Genomic DNA, 26,241 nt, shown 5'->3' with positions numbered 1-26,241 from the left:
TTTCCTTTGTAATATATTTTATTTCTACATTTAATAATGTTTTCCTGAGGAGTTCCACCAGAGTACCAAAGGGGTCTATGACAAAGACTGAGAACCTTTAGACTATAGATGACCACTAAAATTCCTTCATGATATAAGATTCTCTGAGGGGGATTTCTGGGAATTGGTCAAGGTTGGTGGGTTTTGGGTCAAAGGTGAGGAGATAGGATGAGAACAAGCATAGTCTCAAAAGGAGAGGTAAAGAGAGCACCAAAGATCCACCTCATCTCCTTCACGGCTTTTGGAGTTGGCCAGTCCACCATCGCAAGAGTCCTTTTCCATTTGGAGGAGAATCAGACTAGACGCCAGTGACCTGGAGTTCAGAAATCTAGGGTGGAGTTAGTATGTCCTGGGTCTCCCCTCAGTCATCACAACCACAAGCTGGTACCAGTTCCTCCTCACACCAGTGCTGAAAGGGGCAGGGATCTGCTTACTCCCTGGATGCAGAATTGCTGGGATTTGACTTGGCAGTACTGGAAGAAGACTCCCCAGTTAGACTTGGATAGAAAAGGATGGTAAACCAACCAAAGATGAAAACACCTGTAAACGAGGAGAGGTTGCCTTGAGCCTTGGAGCTGGAAGCCAGTGCAGGGCTGGGAAGTGGGGGAGGTCTTGGGGGACACAGAGACCAAGAGTTGGCATTTCTCAGCACTGACTTCTGTGCTTTTCTTCTCTCTAACCATTATGGAAGACAGGACCTAGGTCCCTGCCTCCTTCCTTACCCCACAAGTTGATCTTACATATAAACATGTGAACATGAATCAAGAGGCTTCTACTTCAGTCCCTCCTTTGCCACTTTCAATTTTGTGACCTTAAGGAAGAAATTTAGTTTCTCTGTAATTTATCTATTAAAATACCCATAAAATAGGTATAATAATAGCATCCAACTCAAAAAGCTTTTGGAAGGATGGAAGATTAGATGCTCTGCAAACCCATTAAATGTGAGCTATTGTTCTGACTGGCTGTGTGACCTGCTCTCTAAGCTTCAGTTTTTTCTCCCAGGAAATGGGTTAACAATAGGACCTGCATCATAAAACCATTAACATTTCAAATGAGACAATATATGCAACATGTTTTGGGAACCCTATAACACCACATAAATATAAAGCACCAAACTGTGTTAGCTCTTACAACTTTAATTATTATCAAGTGGTCACCTTAGACGAGCCACTTAACATTTCTCAGCTTCAATTTCCTCATCTGTAAAATGGGGCTAATAACAGCACCTACCTCTCAGGGTTGTTGTGAGGATCTCTAATGAGATAATGTATGCATGTAAAATACTTTGCAAAACTCATAAAGCTATATGTTAGCTATTGTTATTACTAGCTATCTTTTATCTGGACACAGAACCACTTTCAACCTTAGCTTCTTCATCTGTAAAATAGAGGTATTAATAGTATCTATCTCATTGGGATTTTGTGAAGATCTAGGTAATATAGAAAGCACTCTGCAAGCCCTAAAGTATTATATAAACATTATTGGTATTATTATTACTACCACCACCACTGCCACCATTACTACTACTCCTGCTGCTGCTACTACTACTACTATTACAGTTACTGAGGCTATTTCTGCTATTACTGATACTACTATAGCTGCTACTGCTACTACCATTACTATTAGTACTATTACTGCTGTTGCTGCTGCTGCTGCTGCTACTACTACTACTACTACTACTACTACTACTACTACTACTATAGCTGCTGCTGCTACTACTATTATAGTTACTACTATTACTACTACAAGGTACTGTTGCTGTTGCTACTACTACAACTACTAATTGCTATTAGTACTACTACTACTACTACTACTACTACTACTACTACTACTACTACTACTTCTTCTTCTCCTCCTTCTCCTCCTCCTCCTCCTCCTTCTACTACTAATATGCTGCTGCTACTACTATTATAGTTACTACTATTACTGCTACAGAGGTACTGCTGCTGTTGCTACTACTACTTGATATTAGTTCTACTATTACTACTACTAATTGCTATTAGTACTACTACTACTACTACTACTACTACTACTACTACTACTACTACTATTTTCCTCCTACTACTACTACTATGCTGCTGCTACTACTATTATAATTACTACTATTATTACTACAAGGTACTGCTGCTGTTGCTACTACTACTACTACTACTGACTACTACTATTTGTGGCTCTTGTTTTCTCTTCATTCCTAGGCACAGATTGGTGTTTCTTTGTCTTGCCTCCCAGGGTAGGAGGGGAGAAATGAGAGTATGTGACAAGTTACAAAAGGACTAGGATCTGAAAGCATCCTTACCTTGGAGAGAGTTGAGTAGTGTGAAGGCATAGATGATAGTCAGACCAATCGGGGTGAGGAGGACCAGCCCCCACGTCCCCCCTACCAAACAGGAGAGGCCGAGCACGGTGATGACCCCCTTCCAGGTTTGGTTTTGCTCCTTGCCTGCCTTGGAACCTCGAAGGTGGAAAATCTTCCAAGCCACCAGACTCAGAACCACACCACCGAAGAGGAAGATGACAATGAAGTAGCCATGGACTGTGATGTACAGGGCTGTTCTGTTCTCTATCCAGCACCTGACCGATATCCAGGGTGGTCAGCGTGAGGAGTGAGCCTCTTTGCCTCATCTTTTCTTCCCTTATGGTTTCCCTTCCCATCACCCAGAATTTGTCACAGAATCCCTAAGTCTTAAAATTGGTGGGGACCCCGGGAGCCATCCCAAACTGATTTTTGAGCCGAAACGGCCTCTGCAATATTCCTTCCAAATTAGCCATCTAGTTTTTAGTGATATAGAACTCACTTACTCCCTTGAAGTTTCCTAAAACCAACTTTGATTAACTTTTGTTGTCCTGCACCATCCTTGGGAACTGGCCTTGTCTACCTTAGACTTGTTACAACATGGACATGAGAAAAAATGCTCTCCATTTTTACAGATGAGTAAACTAAGGTCTCAGCTTTCTCACTTGCAAAATGAGATGTCTGGGGCTTAACAAGATTATCTCTGAGGCACCATTAAATTCAAATGCCTATGATAAATAGCCCCGTAATTTGGTACCTCCTGTCCCAAGGAAGAGAAAGTAACTTCTTGCTTTGGATATCTCATCCCTCCTGCCTTCCCCGTTTACCCCAATAGAAACTGTGGAAAAGTGATGTAACTCACAGCTGCAAGGTAGTATGGTTAGCCCCATCCTTGATGTCATAGTGCCCATAGCTGCTGGTGCTTCCAGTGATGAGGACCACCAAGAAGGGAAGTCCTGAAGCCCAGAAGGAGAGGAGAAAGGGAAAAAACATGGACTTTCCTCTATGCTCTTCCCATTTGGTTCCCAGACCTGGCATTGAGACCAAGCTCTATCCCTCCCCAGACACACTCAGGGCAGTCACCTACCCCAGCCCACCAGACTGAGTTTCAGGAAGTAGTGGCTAATGTATATGTTGAAGATCTTGATAGCCAGCAGGTACAGGTGGAAGGCCTCAATACCCATCCAGGTGAAACAACAGAGCAGGAAATAATGGAAGATCCCTCCTTGTGCCCGGCAGGGGACTCTTTGCTCTGGGGGGGTGTGCTTCAGGTTGATGATAAAGGTGAAATTCAGAAGGACCAAACTGATGCAAAGAGCCACGTGGATTTTGGGGGCATCTTCTGACTTGAACCTCTCCCTTGTGAATCTAAAAGAGGGATGTAGGGACAAGAGTCAGGGAAATGGAGTATGGGAAGACAAAAGGAAGATGGTTAAGAAAGAAGCTATTGGATTCCTCCAAAGTAGGAAGCACTTTATGTAAGGCAGAGAAGAGAAATAATAGCAGTCCTCATGAGGGAACATTTTATATAATCGAAGCATTTTCCCCAGTAGTCCTAGGAAGTGGGCAGAATAGCTCCCATACCCTCATTGTAGAGATGAGAAAATTCAGAGCCAGAGACAATATCTCTGGTCACACAGTTAATGGCAGAGATGGAATTAAAACCCAGCTTTGGGTTTGGGTCTGACCCTTTTAATACCATCTCCCAAAATGACCACTTTCCGTTTCCCAATGCTAGTGTTTTTTCTTTAAAACATTTTATAGTTATCTTCCTTATATACACTCATACGTATATGCATATGTGCCTATATTTGCACAGAGATATACACATATATGTTTATCTGTGTAAATGTATGTACATGCATTATGAATATTGCACATGGAACTTGTTTCCTTCCTTGACTCTTGCTGTGGACTTATAGTTTGGTAAAAATTGGAAAAGGGTCTTAAAAGTTATCTAGTCCAATCTCTTATTTCACAGATAAGGAAACTGAGGTCTGAGAAGGAAAAGTAGACTGTCCAAGGTCACACAATAAGAACAAAAAAGACCTCACAGTCTATATAAGGATCTTCCAGGCAGTTGATAAAGGGCTTTGCTGGATGGTGAATTGATGCCTGCTCTAAGCTGTCAGCTCAAGATGAACTGGACATGTTTCTTAAGGTCTTAAGATCAGGACAAAGCCATCTAAGAAGTAGAACTAAATAGTGCCTGGAGTTTCCTGAGTAGAGGTAACAGCATAGACTAGGCTGCTGAGTCATACAGGACCATGGCCCAAGGAAAAATTGCTTAGCTCATAAAATTGGGAAAGAATTAAGTTTTATGGTTGGAAGTTACGTTATGGGTTACTCAGTCCATTGTCTCTCATTTTACAGATAAGGAAACTGAAACCTGGGGATATGAAGGTACTTTTCCACAGTTACACAAATAGAAAAGGGTTTGAACCTTGGTCTTGGGATTCTAAACTCAGTATGCACTCTACTATATTATGCTGCCTATTGCAGCTTGATGTTACTAAAGCAGCAAAACTTCCAGGAGAAAGTAAAGGTTTTTTATACTGTTTTATGCCTGGACCTTCTTTGAATGTATTTGTTTCTTATTTTTAATTTATTTCCTTCCTGGTTGTGCCTTTCACTTTTTACTCCTCACTCCAAATACCTCAAATTGGGTTGTGGGAAAAGGGAATGCTTGAATATTTCCATGTACTACATTCTTAGAAAGATTTTGGGGTCCTATGATTATTCAGAAACCCTTAGGATATCTTTACAGCCAGATGGATGTGAAGTATTCCATATGTTCCTCTTGTCTATTTGCCATTCTTCCCACTGGATTGGAAGATGTAGGAGAGATTCTTAGTTTAACGGGAAAAGTATTGAATAGGATGTCAAAAGACCTGGATTCAAATCCTGACTTTGCCAGTAATTAGCAAATCTTGGCCATCACTGTCGAACTCTTCATTGTTAGATATGGCTAGTTTTGCACACATATATTGTATCTAGGAGATACTATAACATATTTAACATGTATAAGACTGCCTGCCATCTAGGAGAGGGGGTAGAGGGAGGAAAAATCAGAACAGAAGTGAGTGCAAGGGATAATGTTGTAAAAAATTACCCAGGCATATGTACTGTCAATAAAAAGTTATAATTATTAAATAAAAAAATGAAAATTAAAAAAATTAATCCCTTAGGCTAAGCAGGAAGAAAGCTCTGATAATTGAGATCAGTTTAGTTCCTTGGTCCCACCCTCTAAAGGTAATCTAGTCAGAAACCCAATTATGGCAAGACTCTGAGGCTAAATTTCCCCTAAAAAGCAACTTGTGGCCCATGGCTTTGCTGCTACCTTCCTTAGGGTCAGCCCACAAGGCAAGCTGCCTCAGGGTGTCTTTCTCCTTACGCCCCCCCATGCCACTTGGTATCTCCCCTAACTTCACCATACTTCTCAACCCCACTTCTTCTTAACTCTTTTAGGTGATAAGTCCCTTTCAGAATTTAGCCTGCCAGACAAGGCCATGCTCCAACCCCATGGGGTGCTCCCTTTCTACTGGGAAATTATGAGTTCCACTGAGGAACTTGTCTTTTATATGCTTTCCCACTCTGTTTCATATTTACCATTCCCAGTGTCTGCTGTATCTCTTCATTTTGCTTGTAACCTATTCCCCTAAATAAATCAACATTTTGCCAAGAGAGAATAGCCATATTGAATTCTTCACATGACTGAACCTCAACTGTTGGTGGCTGCCATCATTTGGTGACAAACTCTGTATCATAGCTCACATCAATCACTACATTTCAATTTTTTCTATAAAACTGGGAAGGGGATGAAGGGGATGAATCAGGTGATTTCTACAGGTAGCCCCAGCTCTAATAGTTTAGGAAGTAAGAAGGAAGGTTAAAAAAGAAAGAATTTAGAGGTAAAGTGAAGTCAAGGCCATAGGTAGACTCGTGGAGGAAAAACAAATTTCTGGATGTCAGCACCAGGGACAGATCCTAAGACATGACTTTAGCTGCCTCCAATACCATTCAGTTTTATAAGGGGACACTTGTTATCTAGACCAGGGAATAAACCTCAATAAAGGAATCCCTTTGATTAAGTCTTGAGGGACTAGCTACAGCAGCATCCTCACTGTTCTTTGAAAAGTCTTTTTGTTCCCTAATTATGCTTTTTTCACTATTTCTGTTTTCCTTTTTTCACTTCTCCTGTGTCCTTGTTTGACCTTAAGCAAGTGATCAACCATACCTCTTTGAATCCCTGTTTTCTTGTCTATACAATGAAAAGGTTGAACTGGGTGATCTCTAGGCTTTCTTCTGGCTCTGGAGCCTATGTATTATCATGAGTAATTCTTTTTATTATTTTTATTTCCCCCAGTTACTTGTAAAAAACAAATTTTTGGTTATACATGTATATTCATTTTTTTTTTTTACCTATTTCCATATGTTAGGAGAAAAAAAAATCAGAATAAAAGAGAAAAACCAGGAGAAAAAAAACAGAAGAAAAAAGGTAAAAATAGTATATGTTGATCTACGTTCATTCTCCATAGTTCTCTCTCTGGATGTGCAAAGCATTTTCCATGTAAAGTTTATTGGGATTGCCTTGGATCATTGAACCACTGAAAAGAATCAAGTCTATCATAGTTGATCACATGAGTATGTTTAATTGAAGTCTTTCCTTCCACATCAATAAATCAATAGTTATTAAACTTACTTTGTGCCAGGCACTAGACTAAGTTTTGGGGAGAGAAAGACAAAAAATGAAATAGTCCTTATCTGTAAGGAGCTTATATTCTATCAGAAGAGAAAGCATGTACATATTAAAATATTGATTACAAGTTGATTTTTCTGGGGAGGAATAAGACATGAGAAGCTAGTAGGCATCAGGAAGGAAGCAAAAGATTTGAAGACAGGGAGGTGATTTTTTTGCCCCTTGAAACTTAGTGCCTATTAGATAGTGGGGGAAGACTAGAAGTTGGAAGGTTTAGAGACTTGAATCCTAGGAGGAAGCTCTGTCCTGGACATCACCCAAAAGTTGAGCTGGACCATCTCTTTGGACCAAGAAACTGGTCCAAAACTGGGGGGGGGGGCAGAACAGAGAGAATGAGAGAGAGAAAAAGAGAGAGACAGACAGAGAGAGAGAGGGAGAGAGACAGACAGACAGAGAGAGAGAGAGTGACAGAGACAGAGACACACACACAGAGAGACAGAGAGATAGAGACACACACACAGAGACAGAATGACAGACACAGAGACAGAGGGAGAAGGCAAGCCATATTTGAGTGTGTGAAAGTGGGAATAGGAAGCTGACCTACCTCAGAGCAAAATAGAGGATTATGGTGAATAACAGGAAGCACAGGGATGTGCCACAGCCAACAAGAGAGATTTGAATCAGAGCCTTCACTGTGGTAGCATCAAGAACAGGCTTCTGTGAGGTCCCCCCCAAAAAAAAACCCCAAACACACTTCATCAGACAAGAATAGCAGGCAACCTCCCAGTTCTCCCCCAGCCAGGATCACTGGGAAGCCTGAGCCATTAGGAGACCGTAGTACCCCACTCTCCTCCCCAGAGGCCCAGGTATGTCACCAGTAACAGGGCAAAGAAGGTCAGGTGGTCACAGCGGCAGACAGTCTGGTTGGTCCTTAGCTCTGTGGAACAACCCGTGGGTTTCCAGTCTCCAGCCGTACCTGCAAAAGTATCTTTTAGGCTCCGGAAGGGGAAGCCAGGGTCCAGCTGTCTCTCTCCTCCCCACCCTGCCCAGGCCTCCTACTGGGAGGAGATGGGGTGATGTGGCAGAGAAGCACCTACCTTGACTGATATCCCAGAACACGCATTGTAGGTTCTGAAACCACAGAGAAAGGGGTTTATTTCAGAATATATCCATATGTTTCTTGTGTTGTCTACATATGAACATATCCTCAGGGATGTGCAGCTAGCTATCCCCTGCTTTGCATGTGTGTGGGGGACTGTGTGTGAGTTCTGGATGCAAACATACTCTACATTCATGTTTCATGCACTTACATCTGTGTGTTTGTTCAGGTGAGCATGTATCTGCAAATATGTGAGTGCTCATATCGGTGTGAGTATGCATTTATTATTGTCATGTGTGAAAGTACATATATACATGTATGAGTTTGTTTTTGTGTGTGAAGATACAAGTGCTCACATATGGATGTGTGAATGGCCACAGATACAACTGACCTATGCTAAGTTTTGGTTCTTTCTGTTCCCTGTTGCCTTCTGGAGGCTAGAGATTTAACAGTTACATTAGCAAAGGGGCAACATAAGGGCCCCCAGATTCAGGCAGTCTTTTTCTTTTGGGGGATTTATGTCAAAGAAAAATGATTAATACAATCACAAGAGTTCAGAGCCCCTACTTTAGAAAATTCCTAACATTCAGACATTGGCTCTCTTTTCTAGTTTAATTTTTTTTTATATTTCTAGCTAACCCTTGGCTTCTTTATATTTGAAAAAATATATAGGAAATGCTTAGACAAAATAATAGCATCGTGTATAATAATAATAATTGCATTTATATAGTGCTCTGCAAGGCACCATCTAGCTATCTTCCCCACCTACCCTACCATTTTCAGCTTTTTTTAGGTGTTTCTTCATGAGATCACAATATTCTTGAAGACAGGAATTGTCTTTTTTTTTGTATTTCCACGCACTGTGTTTGACACATCACAGGTGATTAGTAAATGTTTATTAATGACTGACAATTATCTCTTTTAATCCTGGCAACAATCCAGTGAGGTAGGTTCTATTATTAATCACATTTTGTAGATAAGGAAACTGAGGCACAAGGCATTTAAATCACTTTCCCAGGGTCACACAGTTATTCAAGCAGTATGTATTAAAAGGCCTGATCCTGAGCATAGTCCCAGTAAGATAGTCTATCTTTTACAATTTCCCTAAGTTCTCTAAAGAAGTGATCTCAGCCAGTAGTTTCAACACGAATTTTCTGTTTCCAAGACATTTTCAGAACACAAACACTGTCCTCAGTTTTCCCTTCTTTTCTGTAGTTTTGGTCTTCTTTCTGTTTCTCCTCCTGTGCCACAGATTCCTTCCAGTCCCATGAAGAGTCAGGTATGTAGTCCTTCTCACTAGTTGCTAGAGAATATGTATAATTTACTGTGATTCTTCCCAGATAGATAGAATCAGGAGGAACTGAGTTCTAAACTAGCCTTAGACACTGACTTACTGGGTGATCCTGGCCAAGTGTCCATTTGCCGCACGAACTGTGAAATAGTATGTATCTATGTATATAAAGCTATATATATTTGTATTCAATGGATATATTTGTAAATTATTAGCACCCAAGAGAATACATGCATGGTTTGCCCATGTGACTATACATTTGTGCTTGTCCCATTCTCCTACTCATTAGGGCTGAGGGTTTACCTGGTGCTGCTGCTTGTGGGAAAAGGTGATCTCCACAGGTTCCTGCAGGTCCTTGATGGGCTCGGTTCCGACCCGAATGCCCACCATGCGATTGTCCAGCACAGAGCTGCTGAACTTCTGCCCAGTGGCTGAGCCCTAAAGCGAAAAGAAAAACCATTTTAGGTTTCAGGAGGGACACTCATATAACTCTTTCCCTCTTCTATCTCTCAAAAAAGTCCCTTGGGACATTGAAATGAGGAGTAGAGTTCTGAGCTGGATCTCTGAAATCTGGGTACTTAAGGCAGGATTAGATAAATAATAATAGCAACAAATAGAGAAAGAACTGATAAATAGAAGCATGTATAGAATTTTGTATATGCGTGTATGTATACACACACATCGTGTCTAATGATAGCCATCTCTAGGGTTCAGGAGAAGAAAAAATGAAATGTACATAATAATTTTGTTGTATATTTGAAAGGAACAGCAAACTGTGCATGGTAGATTTGAAGTTTCATGTACAATCATTTTTATTGTACTGTGTTTTAGTCTATACACTTAAAATAAAATTCATTCCTTGGAATATATGGAATATTTTCTATGATTTGTATATTTCATAAAATACTTCAATGTTATACATATAATTTGAAAATCACTTTTCCCCCAAAATCTCTAAGGTTATTTTTTATAAATATTTTATTCCTCAGATATGGTTGAGAAAACCAAATAGGAAAGGTTTTTAACTATCCACATCTCTTATAGATAACTGGGAGTTACATATATTGTAAAGGCTTTCATAGGAATGTCCCAAATTCAAACCTTAAGGGCTTGACCAGAATGAGATTTTGAAGAGAGACAGAATCCTCGAATAGTAAAAATAATAGCAACATACATAAAAGAAGAAAAATAGCTTAAAAACACATTTGACAAATAGAAATAAAAAATAAGAGCAAAGAATAAAAACGTATGAAATTTTTATTATGTTTTATTATATTATATAATAAAATATTAAATTTATATATACATATATTTAAATATGGTGGAACCATGAAATAGCTAAAATATGGGAAACAAGGCATACTAAGCCTTCAAATAGATAAAAGACACATTTAAAGACATTAAGCAATATTTAACATTGGTAATGAAAACATATGTGAGGCAACCTGACATAAAGTATAGAGATCCAGTTTCAGAGCCAGGAAGATCTGTGTTCAAGTTCTGTCTCTAAGAAATACTGGCCATATAACCCTGGGCAAACCACTTCACTTTTCTGTGCCTGAAGCAACTCTTTAAACTCTAAATAGCCAAACAGGTGTTAATTGAGCAGCTGAGTGGGCCAGGAAATAGTATGTCTGGAGTCTGGGAGACTCATCTTTCTGAATTCAAATCCAGCTTCAGACACTTATTAGGGCAAGTCATGTTACCCTGTTTGCCTCATTTTACTCATCTGTAAAATGAGCTGGAGAAGGAAATGGCAAATCACTTGAGTATATTTGCCAAGAAACCCCCAAATGGGTCACAAAGAGTTGCATACAATTGAAAAAACACTCAACAAATCAAAAGGAGATTTTATTGGGAGTTGTATTGCATACACTTTCAAACTTTTTTCATGTATTGTTGGCTTCGCTGATTTTCCCCCTTTTTCCTCTTTTTTTTTTTCTCACTGAGGCAATAGGGGCTGTGACTTACCCAGGGTCACACTAGCCAGGAAGTGTTAAGTATCTGAGATTAGATTTGAACTCAGGTCTTCCTAACTTTAGGGCTGGTGTTCTAACCACTGCACCATCTAGCTACCCCCCCCCACACACACACACACTTCTTCCTCTTAAAAGATTTTTTTTTTGTTATATAGGATAACTATCTGAAAAAAGGAAGAAGTACTCGGAGATTTTATGGTGATATAAAAAACAAGAGATAGCTATTAAAAGCTATTTAAAAAAAATAAAATTCTTGTTCCAGATAAAAAGCAGTATACAAGAAGAAAAAAAAGGAGGGGGAAAGAGATAACAATGATCTGGGTGTAGAACAACTTAAAATTAAAAAAAAAAAAGAATTAAAATAACAAATCCAAGAACTAGGATTTTTTTTTGAAAAGACAAAGATGATTTTTAAGAATGCAAGCCCAAATCATCAATATCAGAAGTGAGAAAGGAGAGATGAAATGAAGAAATATAAAAGATTATCTATGCTAATCAATTGGAGGATCCCAAAGAAATTGGTGACTGCCTAAAAAAATGTAAAATTCCAAAATTAAAAGAATGACACACTCTCAGAAGGAGAAATCAGACTGGCTGTCAAAAAACTTCCCTGCAGAGATACCGGTTCAACTGGGTGCAAAAGCATCCATGTGCTGGTCAATGTGTAACAATTGACTCTGCCGGAGGAAAAAAAAATAATTTACATCACTTTCTTAAGTCTAGTCAATCAGCAATACAATAAATCAAGTCCTGGTTCATAGCATTAGCTGATTTCCAAGGTATAAATGCTAGTGCTGAAAATCTAACAATCAGTTCTCCTAAGCCAGCACTAGAGGGCTTCATCACACTCCTGGAAGCATATTTGATCAAATTTTCAAATTTGAGAAACAAGTAACTCTGATATGTTATAGACTAACTGAAAGCGTAACAGAAGAAGGTAGGCTATCCAATCTCTTCTAGGAGGCAAATATGGTTTTAATATCAAAACCTATGAAGACAAGACTGAGCATGACAACTATATCATTAATATTAATAGACCAATATTATAAATGAACATTGACATAAATATTAAGTGTAAAACAATACACCATGCTATCTACTGTGACCAAGTAGGATCTTCAACTGGGAATAAAGGATAGAAAACAACAGAAATCAGATCAATAAAGAAAAAATTGCTATGATACTTAAAGGAGTTTATTTCCTATCAGAAATAAATTAAACATGTCTACAGGTAAGAAATAGGATAGCTAAGTGGTGAAGAGAGCCAGAGTCAGGAAGATCTGAGTTCAAATTTGGCTCCAGATACTTATTAAGCGTGGAATCCTGAACAAATCATTTAACTTCTCCTCCCCACCCGCCCCAGTTTCCTCATCCATAACATGAGCTGGATAAGGAAATGGCAAACTACTCCACTACCTTTGCAAAAACAAACAAAAACCCAAACAGACAAATAAAAAAATCCTAATGGGATTATAATAAGTGGAATATGATTCTAAAAAGGCTTAATTAGAGATAAGTAAAGAGAATATGCATATAAGAAATACAAAGGGATGGGGACATCTGACAGAATGAGTCAGAAAAGGTCTCTTGAAGGAGCCATTTGAGCAGAGCCGTGATAAGAACTAGGGAGTAGAAGAACTAAGAAGCAGAATTGAGGAAGGAGAGAATCACAAGTATGTGAGACAGTCTGTATAAGACAAGAAGGTCTTTATATGTATACATCATGGATGAGAGATAGAAGCAAGCCAGTTTTGATGGAATGCATGATCAGTGTGGAAAGGTAGAGGAAAACTAGAATTGAATGACTCCATTCAAAGCCATTTTAAAAAATCCCCATTCAAAATGGGACTATAAAGCCCTTTAAATAGAGTTTTTATTTTATTGTAAAGGCATTGATGGGAGTTCTTCTTGAGCAGGGGAATGATATGGCCATACCTGTGGCATATTAATTTGGCAGCTATATTAAGAGTGGATTAAGAGACTGGATGCAGGGAAACCCATTAAAATATTATAGTCTCAATGAGAGATAATGAGAACCTGACCTATGATGGTCACCAAAGGAAGAGGACAGAAGCAAAAGATGGCGAGGAGGTAGAATTGATAAGACTTGGTGACTGATGGAATGGGGGAAATGAATGAAATTGAAGAGTCAGGTATGGCTCCTAGGCGGTAGACTTGACTCATTGGAATAATAGTGGAGACCTTGCAGAAAAAAGGAATTCTGGGAGAATGGTAGATTTAGGGAGAAAGAAAATGAGGTCTGTTTGGCCAGGTTGAGTTTGTGATGGCTTTGGGATAGCAGTCTTCTAGCCATGTGAGAAGGTAGCTACAGAAAGAAATATTGGAAGTCACCTGCATAGAATAATAATAATTAACATTTATATAATACTTTGGATTTTACAAAGTACTTTGCTAACATCTCATTTAACTCAACTAATGTCACTATTATCAACATATTACAGATGAAGAAACAGAGGCTGAGAGAGATTAACTTACTTAGGGTCACCCAACTGTCAATATCTGAAGAAAAATTGAATCTTCCTGACTCCAGGTCTACCTCTGGGAAGCCCACTTCCTTACCTACCTGCCTCTAGAGATGATAGTTGAATCTATGGGAGCTAATGAGAAGATAGATTTTGGAGGAAGAGAAGAGAAGGTTCAGAGTAGATCCATGGATAGGATGTGGATGTGGGATCCTGCCAATGATGCAGGAATGATGGCTCTAAAAAGTAAGAAAATAATCAGACATGTTATGAGAACCCAGGGAGGAAGGATGAGAGAATATCCACAAGAAGATAGGAAATCAGATGCTTAAATTTAAAAACAACAACAACACAAAAATATATTAGATACTTCAGGGAGGACAAGAATTATGAATAGAAAGATGCAAAAAATAATCCCTGCTCAAAAGAAGTTCACAATCTAATAGGGGAGACAAGATGCAAAGAACTACGTGTAAACAAGCTATCTACAGGATAAAGAGGAAATAATTAAGAGAGGGAAGGCAGCAGAAATTGAAGGAGATTAGGAAAGATTTCCTGTAGAAGGCTGAGATTTCAGTTGAGACTTAAAGGAAGCAATGGTCACTTTAAAAACATTAAAAAATTTCTTCTAGGAGTTTAACTGTGAAACATAGAGGGGTTATAGAATTTATGTTTAAAACTTAAAAAATTTGGGAATGACACTTTTAAAAATATGTAAAGCAGTGATGACCATCCTCTGCATGAGGATAATGATGAGGATCATGCATAATATCTTTGTATAGTTCTCTAAGCCTATAAATTAGAAGGTGCTGACCTGTATCGGCAGAGAAGAAAGTACCTTCCCAGGAGGATTTTACAAGGATGAAATCAATGGTACAATTAAAAAAAAAAAAAAAAAAAAGAGATTGAACACCTAGAAAACCCATGACCATTAATGGCAAAAACATAAATCAACAGTGGTAATAAATGACTTAAGTGAGGTAATGAGACGATAAAATGAACACAAGAAGTATCTATCTACATTAACACTACGACCAAGAATCACAGCAAATCAATAAATAACCTTTGTGATAACAATGAAACACATCAAATGGTTTATCATAACTCATCAAAATGTAAGACATATGTGATAGCTTCAAAATGGTTGTTGTTTGGGGGCAGCTAGGTGGCTCGATGGATAGAGCACCAGCCCTGAATTCAGGAGGACCTGAGTTCAAATCTGGTCTCAGACACTTAACACTTCCTAGCTGTGTGACCCCGGGCAAGTCACTTAACCCCAGCCTCAGGTGGAGGGGGGAAATGGTTGTTGTTGGAAATCAGAGGAGAATGCAAAATAGGAAGCAGTATTCCATGTTCATGGTTAGTAAAGATGTCAAAATTTCCCAAATTAATCTACAAATCTAATGCAAAGCCAATCAATCTAGAAATAGGATTTTTCATAGAATAGACTCGATAACATTCATAGGGAAAACAAACAAGGCTCTGAAGAACCAAAAGAAAGAAAGTGAGAAAAAGGAATAAGAATGACCGGATTTTAAAATGTAAAGTAGTTATTATGAAAATTATCTGGTACTGGGGAAAAAAGCAAGAGACAGATTAATGGAACAGAAAAGAGAAAAAAAACAAATAGAAACCAATGTAGGTAATTAGGATTGTGTGGAATGCTTAATTGTTATTTAAAAAAAATTGTTGGGAAGATTGAGCAACAAAAAATGGAGCTACATTCAAAACTTAATATAGACTCTAAGTAATCAATCTAAGTATAAACAAATAATAAAAAAGTGGAAGAAACAGTAATGCCTTATTCGCTTCAGGTGGAATGATTGGAGATTAAATTTCTTTAATGCAAAGATAAAAGATTTTTTCCACAGCAAAAAAACCCCAAAAAACCCCTCACAACATTTTTAGTACAAGAAAAAAAATTCATTGATAGTAATTAAATATTTGGCAAACAGATCAATGAGGAACTGATTTATATGTGTGTGTGTGTGCATAAACTTGTGTATACATGTATACACATGTGCATACATATGGTCAAATATTTTTATGTACATGATATATATGTGTACACGAGTTTATATATACATATTTATACATGTGTTTATAGTGTATGTAGCAATATGTATATATGATGTATATGTGTATATAATGTATATATGCACATGTGTATATATTTGTATGTATAAATGTATATATTATTATGTGTGTATATAATGTATATGTATTCACATGTATATATGTGCACATATATTTGTATGTATAAATGCATATATTATTATGCACGTATATAATGTACATGTATTCACATGTATATACGTATATGTGTGCACATATATTTGTATATATAAAATGTATATATTATTATGTATGTATATAATGTATATGTATTCACATGTATATATGTATATATGTGCACATATATTTGTGTATATAAAATGTATATATTATTATGTATGTATATAATGTATATGTATTCACATGTATATATGTATATATGTGCACATATATTTGTATATATAAAATGTATATATTATTATGTATGTATATAATGTATATGTATTCACATGTATATATGTATATATGTGCACATATATTTGTGTATATAAAATGTATATATTATTATGTATGTATATAATGTATATGTATTCACATGTATATGTATGCATATCAATTTGTATGTATAAATATATATTATTATGTGTGTATATAATGTATATGTATTCACATGTATATATGTATATGTTATATATTTTTAAAAAATTTACTCTCTCCTAATGGAATCACAAACATATAATTTTCTTAAGAGGAAATATATTTAATAATTCTATGAAAGATTATTAATGCCCTAAAATCAGAGAAATACAAATCATGAGAACTTTAAGAAGCTACCTTATATATATCAGAAGAGAAAAAGAAATAAACATTCAATATTGGTGGGGCTATTAGAGATTTGAATACACTATTGCTAGACCCAAACATTTTGGAAAACAGTCTGGCAAAGTGCAATGGAAGGGACCAGTGCCTTGTGATTTCATTGGCATAGAGAATTCACCAGATATTTTGAACTAGATGTCCTATAGACATCTCCAATTTAACATGTCTGGAGCTGAACTCATCATCTTTCTCCTCAAAATCTCTTTTCCAAACTTCCCTCTTACTATTGAAGGTACTATCATCCTTCCAATTTTTCAGGCTCGAAACCTCAAAGAATTAAAGCGGGATGTCATCTCCAGCTTCTCACACTGTCTTCCTCCCCAATATCTAATCCATTGCCAAATTCTGTTAATTTTACTTCTGCAACATCTCTTGCATATGCCCCCTTCTCTCTTCCAACATGGCTGTCATCTTGGTGCAAGCCCCCATTACATCATACTGAACTATTGCAATGGCCTGCTGGTGGATCTGCCTGCCATAAATCTGTCCCCATTCCAGTTCATCCCCCACTCAGCTGTCAGAGGGATCTTTTCAAAGCACAGGTCTGACAATGTTATCTTCCTATTCAATGAACTCTGGAGGCTCTCTTTCTCCTTCAGGATTAAATCCCAATTCTCTCTTTGGCATTCAGGGACCTTCATAGTCTCTGTCTCCTGTAATGCTCTTCCTCTTTATCTCCACTTGTTGGCTTCCCTGCCTTCAAGTCCCAGTTAAAATCCCACCTTATACACAAAGCCTTCTCTAGCCCTCCATAATTCTCTCTCACTTGACTATTTCCAATTTATCTTGTGATAGTTTGTGTGTAAGTAGCTGTTGGCTTGTGGTTCCCTCCTTAGACTGTGAGTTACTCAAGGACAGAGACTTTTTGCTATCCATAGTACTTAGCATAGTGCCTGGCACATAGTAGGTGCTTCATAAATATGTAAAAAAGCACATACTTTGAGGAAGCACTGGCTAGATAACTCATGGTTTTAAAGAGTTGTCTGGGGTATGTTGAGAGGTTCAGTGAATTGACCAGAGAGACTAACAGTGGGGATCATAGGTAGAATGATTCCTGTTCTTCCTCTGGCCTTCAGGCAATATTAAATCACAAAGTATTGTTCCTCAAATTTAATTGCTAGGATTTTACCCTAAAGGGATCCTCAGGAGGATCTAAACATAGGGGAAAAATTCATATCTATTCTTGCTGTAGTTACTAAAAATGAAAAACATTCCATGTTCAACCACTAGACAATGGTGAAGTAAATTTTGGAATATTAATATGGAATGTGTGCATGTGTGGATATATCTGAAGAGATATGAAGATGTTCAATTATGGTGTTCAATTATGGCTCTGTTGTTCACATATATATTATATAGAGACATATACCTATATATGTAAAATACAAACATCCACACATACATATATGAATGATACATACATATACACATGTGTACATATATATTTAACATATTAATTAGAAATAATTAGAATATTTAATTATAATTATATTAATAAATAATTAGAAATTTTTGTATGTGATCATGGGAGTGAGGCAGAGAAAATCTTTGTGAAACATACCCAGAACAAATAATATGAAAAAAAGTTTTTGGGGCATCTAGATGGCACAGTGGATAGAGCACCAGCCCTGAAGTCAGGAGGACCTGAGTTCAAATCTGGTCTCAGACACTTAACACTTCCTAATTGTGTGGTCCTGGGCAAGTCACTTAACCCCAATTGCCTCAGCCAAAAAAAAATCTTAAAATACCCTTAAATATAAACTCTCACTTGGCATATAGACTTTTGAGAGACCTCTGAAAAGAGGCTTTTGGAGGTAGTGGGGCTCACCTGGCGTGTTGCACCTAGGAGATGGTGGAGTATAGAGAGGCTGTCGGTGGCCTCCCACTTTGATGAATTCTTTTTACCAAGAACTTGGCTCTTTATGACTATTATTTGAATCCCACTTGTCCCACCTTATTTATGACTCTAAAAATCAGTGTCATGGGTGGTGAAACTTCAGACAGACAAAAAGGGCCATAGAACAAAGCATATTTTGTTGATTTGTGTTTTCCTTAGATTTTGCTTTGCTAGCTGCAAAGATTTTTATCTGAAGTTTTATTCCTTATTCTGTATATTCATATACTTATTTAATTGTTTTTAATTGATGGTTATTTAGTATATAATTCAAAAAATGAAAAAAAAAAGAAATTCAGACTGTTTTCTCTCTTTTGATTTCTGTTTATTCTCCATTCACTTGCCAAATTGATCATAAATCTGACCCTGTCATTCCCCATTCAACAAATTCCAGAGGTTCCCCATTAGCTCCAGGCTGAAGTATAACATCTTCTGTTTGCCTTTTAAAGCCCCAGCTCTTTCTTGCTTTTCCAATCTTCTTACACTGTACTCTTCTCCATATAGTCTAGACACTGTCATTCAGTGATCCCACCTCATTCCACCTCCTGACTGCCGGCATTTTCACTGACTTCCCCCATACCTGGAATTCTCTCACTTCATATCTCCACTTCCTGGATTCTGGCTTCCTTCAAAGTCCTCTCTAAAGTCCCATCTTCTGCAGGAAGGCTTTCCCAATCCAAACTAATTCTAGAGACTTCCTTTAGTTTATCCTGTAGATGTTTTGTTTATACATAGTCGTTTTATAACTCCTTGAAAGCAGGGATTTTTTTGGGGGGGGCAGGGGGTGTCTTTCTTTATATTACCAAAACTCAGTACAGTACCTGGCATATAGTGATTGGTAAATATTTGTTGACTTTATGATTATTATTTGAATCCCAGGCTAGCCCTATAACTCCAAATGGGGTCAAAAAGAGTTTGATATATCTGAATATATTGACAAATGGGGTCAACAAAGAGTTGGATATATCTGAATATTGACTCAACAATAACAATGAGGCGGGTAGAAGAAGGAAGAAAAAATGAAGGAAGCTGGATCTTTCAGTTCCTGTTCTCCCCATATATAAAATAGAATGTCAGGTAAACCCTCACCTTGAATATTTCCCCTTCTCCAATGTTGATGACCATCAGGATAACTCGAACGGAGTTCATTTTTGGACTCAGTCTTTCAAATAGGCTTCTGGGGAGGTGGACTTTGTTGGGTGCTTCTGTCTCATTCTGCTTCAGGACCACTGGCACCTACAATATCCAAACATTTTCCCCTTCACCACGAGACTCAGGGACTCGGCTGGTTCCATCAATTAGATGGAGAGACCGGAGCATTTTGTTGGGGACACAATAATCTGACAGAGTGAAAGAGAGGAACTCTTAGGAGCTCCTCTAACCTCAAGAGTGTGAGACAAAGTCTGGAAATCCTAATCCTGGTCTGCTTCTAGCTCATTACACTGAGCAAATTACACCTCTCTGGTCCAGGGGCAAGGTCATCTACTGGAAAAGACATGAGATTTGGAGTCAGAGGATTCAAATCCATCCTCTGACACTCACGAGATCACCTTGGGCAAATCACTTTCTCTATTAGTTTCTATAAAGTGAGAGGAATTGGACTTGATCAGGGACTCTGACCTAGAAACATTGATTGATGAAGTCCATGGAGATCCACTCAGGTTCATTTTTTAAGCAATTGAAAGAAATGCTAAATTTTAGTTAGATATTCGTGAAAAGTATCATTTTTTTCTCCTTCCAATTTCACGGATCCCCTGAAATTTCTCTGGACATCTCAGGTGAAAAACCCTGAACTAGATGGTTTCTGAGTTTCCTCTCTTTAAATGATTAGATTATGTGTATTCTATATACTAGAAGTCTTCATAGGAGAAGAAAGAGGTACTGGCCAACCTATAACCAAATCTGGGCCTTCATGGAATATATGATATTTGGAAAAAGATAACCTGGTGGAGGAACTAGAAGAGAGGATCAATGCAAGGAGAAAGCTTAGCTGGAAAGATTGTATGATTTAAGAGAATCTCGGTATTCCCAAAGGATGTGTGTGAGGGGAGTAGGAGACTAGGGGTTAAGGGATCACTTACCTGAGATGGTGAGATGGAGAAAAAGAAGTCTTGGGAACTGTTGACAAGGACATTATGGATGGTTGCCTTCACCGTGGACTCATCCAAAAAACGCACTGGTGATTTTTCGTTAGCCAATTCTTCCTCCTTCCTTATCCAGAATCTGCAGAGGGGAATGGACACTGGCCTAGGAATTGGGAGGTTCTATAGACTGATTCAGTTCTAACTCTAAATTTTCTTTGGTCCCCTCTTATGCTTCTGTATGGATACAGAAACTTGGGAATAAATGACTCCACTTCATTCTGTTTCTGACTATTATCCAGTGTGCTACTCATTTCCTCTAGTTTTATGTCTTCTGAAGGTTTCGTAATTATAACATTTACCCAAGTCATTGATAAAAATATTTGGCAGCACAAAAATGAGGAAAGATCCTTAGGGAATTTAAAACTAATTTACTAGTGAAATTGATCCATGAATGAATATTCTGCAGACCTATTCATTTAATCAATTCTGAGTAAATTTAAACAAATGATCACCTAGTATACTTTTTTTTCATCTTGACCACAGGAATACTACAGGATCCTCTCTTAAATGCTTTGCTCCTACCTTCAATTCAATTTAATAATTATCAAGAGTATATTAGAAGCAAGTCATTGTGTTAGATGATGGGGATACAAAGAAGTGAAAAAAACAGTTCTACCTTCAAGAAGCTTATATTATACTGGAGGATATAACATGTAAACTGATAAGTAAATATAAGTTAATTTGAAAAGGATGAGCACTCTAACAGTTTCTCTTTTGTGTATCTTAGAAACATTAGGAAAAACCAACTTTTCCTTGTAGGACAGCATTAGTTCCAGAATAGCCTGGTTTTTCCAGATTTTTCTCACCTTTCTATCACCTCAGGCTTACACTTTGGAGTACTTCTGTTACATGAAAGAAAGCACTGAGAGGCTGCATACGGAGATGGATTTAAGGTTTCTTCAGAACAGAAATTGTTTGCTTTCTCTTGAATTTCAGCTTGATTCTCCATAGCCTTCATAGGATCTAGAAGACATGACCCCCAGTGAAAGAGGAAAAGGACACATACATACAAAAGCTATGCACAGTAACTCTTTCCTGTGATAAAGAGCTTGGAACTAAGAAGGGTGCCTGTCAAATAGCGAATGGTTAATCAGATTAGGGTATAAGAAAATGATGGAATACTTTGGTACTGTAGGAAATCATCAAAGAGAAAACTACCCTTTGATTTCAGAAGGTTTAGGGAAGACCCTATGAACTGAAACCCAATGGGATGGGTAAAACCAGGAGAACAATTTATACAATGATAATAACAGCATAAAGACGACAACTTTGCGGGAGTTGAGAATTCTGGCCAATGTGATGAATAATCATGACTCAAGAATGCTGATGGTGAAGCCTGCTACTCACCTCCTGCAGATGGTTGATGGCCTCAAGGCATAAAATAGAATACACATTTTTTGAAATGAGCAATATGGGATTTCTTACTTCTTGACTATCAATGTCTATTTATTACAAGGGATTTCTTCCTTCCCTTCCCTTCTCCCTTCTCCTTTTTCTTCCCCCTTCCCTTCCCTTTCCCCTTCCCTTCCCTTTCCCTTCCCTTTCCCTTGCCTTCCCTTTCCCTTCCCTTTCCCTTCCCTTCCCCTTTCCCTTTTTCCTTCCCCCTTCCCTTCCCTTTTTCCTTCCCTTTTCCCTTTCCCCTTCCCTTCCCTTTTCCCTTCCCCCTTCCCTTCCCTTTTTCCTTCCCCCTTCCCTTCCCTTTTTCCTTCCCCCTTCCCTTCCCTTTTTCCTTCCCCCTTCCCTTCCCTTCCCTTCCTCCCTTCTTTCTTTTGTTCTTTCATTCCTTCTTTCTTTTTTTTTTCAATGGTGGGAAAGTAGGAGAGAAAAATGTTTTCTAACTGAAAAACAAATCAAGGTTCTAATCCCAGAGATATAAATGAATCTACCCTATGCCTTATTGGGAGTATGAAGTAGGAATGGAAGGAGTGATGAAGAGTTGGAGATCCTATCAACAGCTTCTCTCTTCCACAGAATCTTCTCTGAATATATTGACATCTTCCTTTTCCATTACATATTCACTCAACCCTTCAGTATATATAGTCTTGTTCAATACATTATATCATAGTGTAGTTTATTTTGAGCTGGTTTTAGAAGCTGGAAGGCCTGAATTCAAATTCTACTTTTGACATAAACTAAATTATTGAACCTTTCTATGCTCTATTTATCTTCTAGGAATAAGTACCCCTATGCATTGGTGGAAGATGTTTCTCACCAGGAGCCCCCTATACCAAAGAAATAAGAGATTTGGTTAAAAGTAGATAAGGAACAGTTGGAATAATACCCTATTCCCAGTCTCCTTCACACAGGTGTGGTGAGATTCAATTGTGATAAAGGATGGGACAGTACCTTTTAGAAAAATGATGAAATCTCCTTTATATGTTATATATTAATATTAATTAATACATGAATATGTAATATTACTATTTTACACATGTATGTATCATTATTACGCATTAGAATTTTTACATGTGTATGTGCAATCATTAAACACTGGAATTTTTATTTGAAGGTTAAGGAAATAAAAGAAGATTTTGAAGGATCATACTTTTTCTTGAGAGTTGAAAAAGATCTTCAAAATCTTCTGGTTCATTGATTGTTTTACAAGAGAGCAAAATGAAAGCCAGAAAAGTAATTTGTTCAAGGTCACTCAAAGGATTGACTGGGATTCAGCCCTTCTTTTTCTGCCTTTGGAGCTCTTGATATTAAACCCAAAAGATTTCAAACTTTCCATTTTATAATATAAGTGGGAAAGGCCCAAAGGGAAATCCACTCACTGTCTCTGATGAACCATATATGACTCTTATTTGTCCTCATGTTGTTGGCACTGGCTGGCTGGCATATTAACTGTTTGTTCCTGGGTCATTCTCTCTCTCTCTATGTCTGTAGGAGTAAGTAATTTATTCTATCATCCTAGACAGAGGGTGAATTCTTAGGGGGTATACAAGGGATCTCCAACTTCTGTCTCATTGTTGAGTCTAGCAAGTGCTTTTGCTAGTCTAGAGAAAGTGGAGGTGATCTTCTCTCTCCTTTCCTTCCTTTTTAGAATGTGGGTTTCTTGAGAGAAAAGAAGGACCTAATCTGTAAACAAATGGTCAAAGACAAAATATGGAGGATAGAATCTGCTATTACTTCCTCTTACATATGTCACATTTAGTAACGATAATTCAAGTCACTAGTTATATCACATTGGATCAGAGAGAGCTTTATGGAGGTGTGGAGACTTGAGCTAGACCTTGAAGGAGATAGCACAACTCCAGGGACTAGACAGATATTCTAAACGGACAAATAAATCCATTTTGGCAGAGATATCATTACCCCTCACAGATTTCTACTTTATTAGACAGGTCACCACCCCACCCCAGATCTCTGCTTCCCTTTCCCTTCTGAACCCCACACTTAGCCTCTCAGTTCCCTTGAAGAAGGAGAGAATCTAATTATTCCTCCTAATTGGTTAAGCCCACTGGTCTGCCCAGGGTTGTAAAATCTAGTCCCTGAAGGGTAGGGATCTCTTACAAAAAAGGAGAGAGCATTTCACCTACTCACCCAGCTGAAGCAGGAGGAGAAGTGGAAGAAGTATGACCCCCAGGTATGGTGGTGTATGTTGGCTCAATGAGCCCCCCATTACTGGTCTCAACCTCATTCTCTTCCCAGAGGAGAAGATCTCTCCCAATGGCCACCTAGCTATGCAAGATCCTGTGATTAGTCTTTGTCTCTACAGAGTCCCTTACACTTCCTGTTTGTCCATTCTTCCTGTGGGGCTTCATAACACTGTTATGAAATATGGCGGCTGACAGATGACAGATGGATGTGTTCCCTAGCACAGACATTCAAGTCATATCCTGAGACCTCCTCTTCACCCCTGTTTATAGCATTTTCTGTGAGAATAAATTGTAGCTGGGGCTGGATGCACATCACTATCAAGCAGATCCCTGGAAGCTGGGGATCAGCCACTTCCTGGAGAGTGGGGAAGGACTCCACGCTTCCATAATTCCTTGGCTCCCCAGTTGTTCTCTGATGGAGCACCTTTCTGCTAACAAGTCCTCCTAGGGCTGTCCCTACACCCATCCTCATTCTGGAGAGCATTTCTGGCCCGGCTTCAGGCAGGATATAGAAAGAGGAAGTCAGTTATTTTCAAATTTGGGGTTGGTCTGCAGCTCTGGCTTCTGACCTGCCTGCAAATACACTTTCAAGAATTATAGGTGGTAACCTTTCCTATAAACCCAGGACGGTGTCATAACATTGAATTTAGAACAGAAAAGGATTTTAGAGATCATGTAGTCCAACCGCTTCATTTTATAAAGGAGGAAATTGAGATCCAGAGAAATTATATGTTTTATAGTTTTATATGGACATGGTATCTCTCCTTGTAGAATATAACATCCTTGATGAATTTTCAACCCAAGAAGGAATAAAAGCAAGTATAAAAGGCTGGATAATTTTGATTATGTGACATGGTAGAATTTCTGTACAAACAAAATCAATGTATCTAAAATAAGAAGGAAAAGCAGTCGATTGTGAAAATTTCTTAGTATCAAATGTCTCCAATGAGGCTTTATTGTTCAAGATATAAAGACAACTAACAGATACATACATACACACACATATATATATATATATACATATATATATATAAAACCACAATTTATTCCTCAATGGACAAATAGTCAAAGGATATGAACAAACATTTCTTAGAATAAGATTGCTAACTATTTACAACCCTATGAAAGAATCCTCTAAATCAGGGCTCCTTAAACTTTTTCCATTTGTGACCCTTTTCACCCAAGACATTTTTACACAACTACAGATATATAGGTATATAAAATAGGTATATAAATCAAACATTTACTGATAAGAAATCATAATTTCACAACTCCTACATTCAGTTATATGGCGTCACATTGAGCCATGATGACAGATTAAGAAGCTTTGCTCTAAATCACTAGTAATAAAAGAAATACAAATCAGAACAATAACTGAAATTTCCCGTCACACCCACTAAGTTGGCACAGATGATCAGACATAGGAATAGTCAATGCTAGAGAGTCTGTGAAAAGATAGTCACACTAACGCATTATTGTTTGAACTGTGAATTAATGCAACTGTTTTAGAAAATAATTTAGATTTATGCAAATAAAGTAGCCAAAAGGACCTTTAACCAGATATCCCACTTCTAGGTGTGTACTCCAAGGAGATCATTTAAAAAATCTCTAATTTATAAATATACCAATTTATTTATAGCAGTATTTTTTTTGTGACAGCAAAGAATTGGAAACAAAGTAGATGTCCATAAATTGGGGCAATGACTAAACAAATTATGGTACATGAATATAATGAATATTACTGTTCTGTAAGAAATGATGAATGTGATAAATAAAAACATAGAAAG

General features: G+C 37.8%; 1 protein-coding gene across 1 annotated transcript; it reads right to left on the bottom strand.

The window, feature by feature from the left end:
- On the bottom strand, window positions 1-24,574 carry ADGRG3 (adhesion G protein-coupled receptor G3). Its single transcript, XM_074285861.1, has 12 exons — window positions 24,399-24,574; window positions 21,662-21,818; window positions 20,793-20,934; window positions 19,801-19,947; window positions 9,725-9,859; window positions 8,129-8,162; window positions 7,907-8,007; window positions 7,636-7,748; window positions 3,420-3,700; window positions 3,195-3,288; window positions 2,336-2,610; window positions 1-579 (listed from the first exon to the last, which is right to left on the bottom strand). Exons 1-12 carry the CDS (start codon window positions 24,493-24,495, stop codon window positions 470-472), a joined length of 1,686 nt encoding a protein of 561 aa, XP_074141962.1. The 5' UTR covers window positions 24,496-24,574; the 3' UTR covers window positions 1-469.
- Between the last annotated feature and the right edge of the window lie 1,667 nt (window positions 24,575-26,241).

Source organism: Sminthopsis crassicaudata, chromosome 2, assembly GCF_048593235.1.
Source record: "Sminthopsis crassicaudata isolate SCR6 chromosome 2, ASM4859323v1, whole genome shotgun sequence".
Taxonomy (NCBI): Eukaryota; Metazoa; Chordata; class Mammalia; order Dasyuromorphia; family Dasyuridae; genus Sminthopsis; species Sminthopsis crassicaudata.
This window is presented reverse-complemented; position numbering and strand designations above follow the sequence as displayed.

Bases quoted from the DNA above. Each gene is read 5' to 3' on its own strand.
- ADGRG3 (XM_074285861.1), bottom strand. From the start codon at position 24,495: ATGAGGTTGAGACCAGTAATGGGGGGCTCATTGAGCCAACATACACCA. The intron at 21,819-24,398 runs GTGAGTAGGTGA...CATGTCTTCTAG, and splicing joins TCTCCTCCTGCTTCAGCTGG to ATCCTATGAAGGCTATGGAG. The intron at 20,935-21,661 runs GTGAGAAAAATC...TCCCCTCTGCAG, and splicing joins AAGCCTGAGGTGATAGAAAG to ATTCTGGATAAGGAAGGAGG.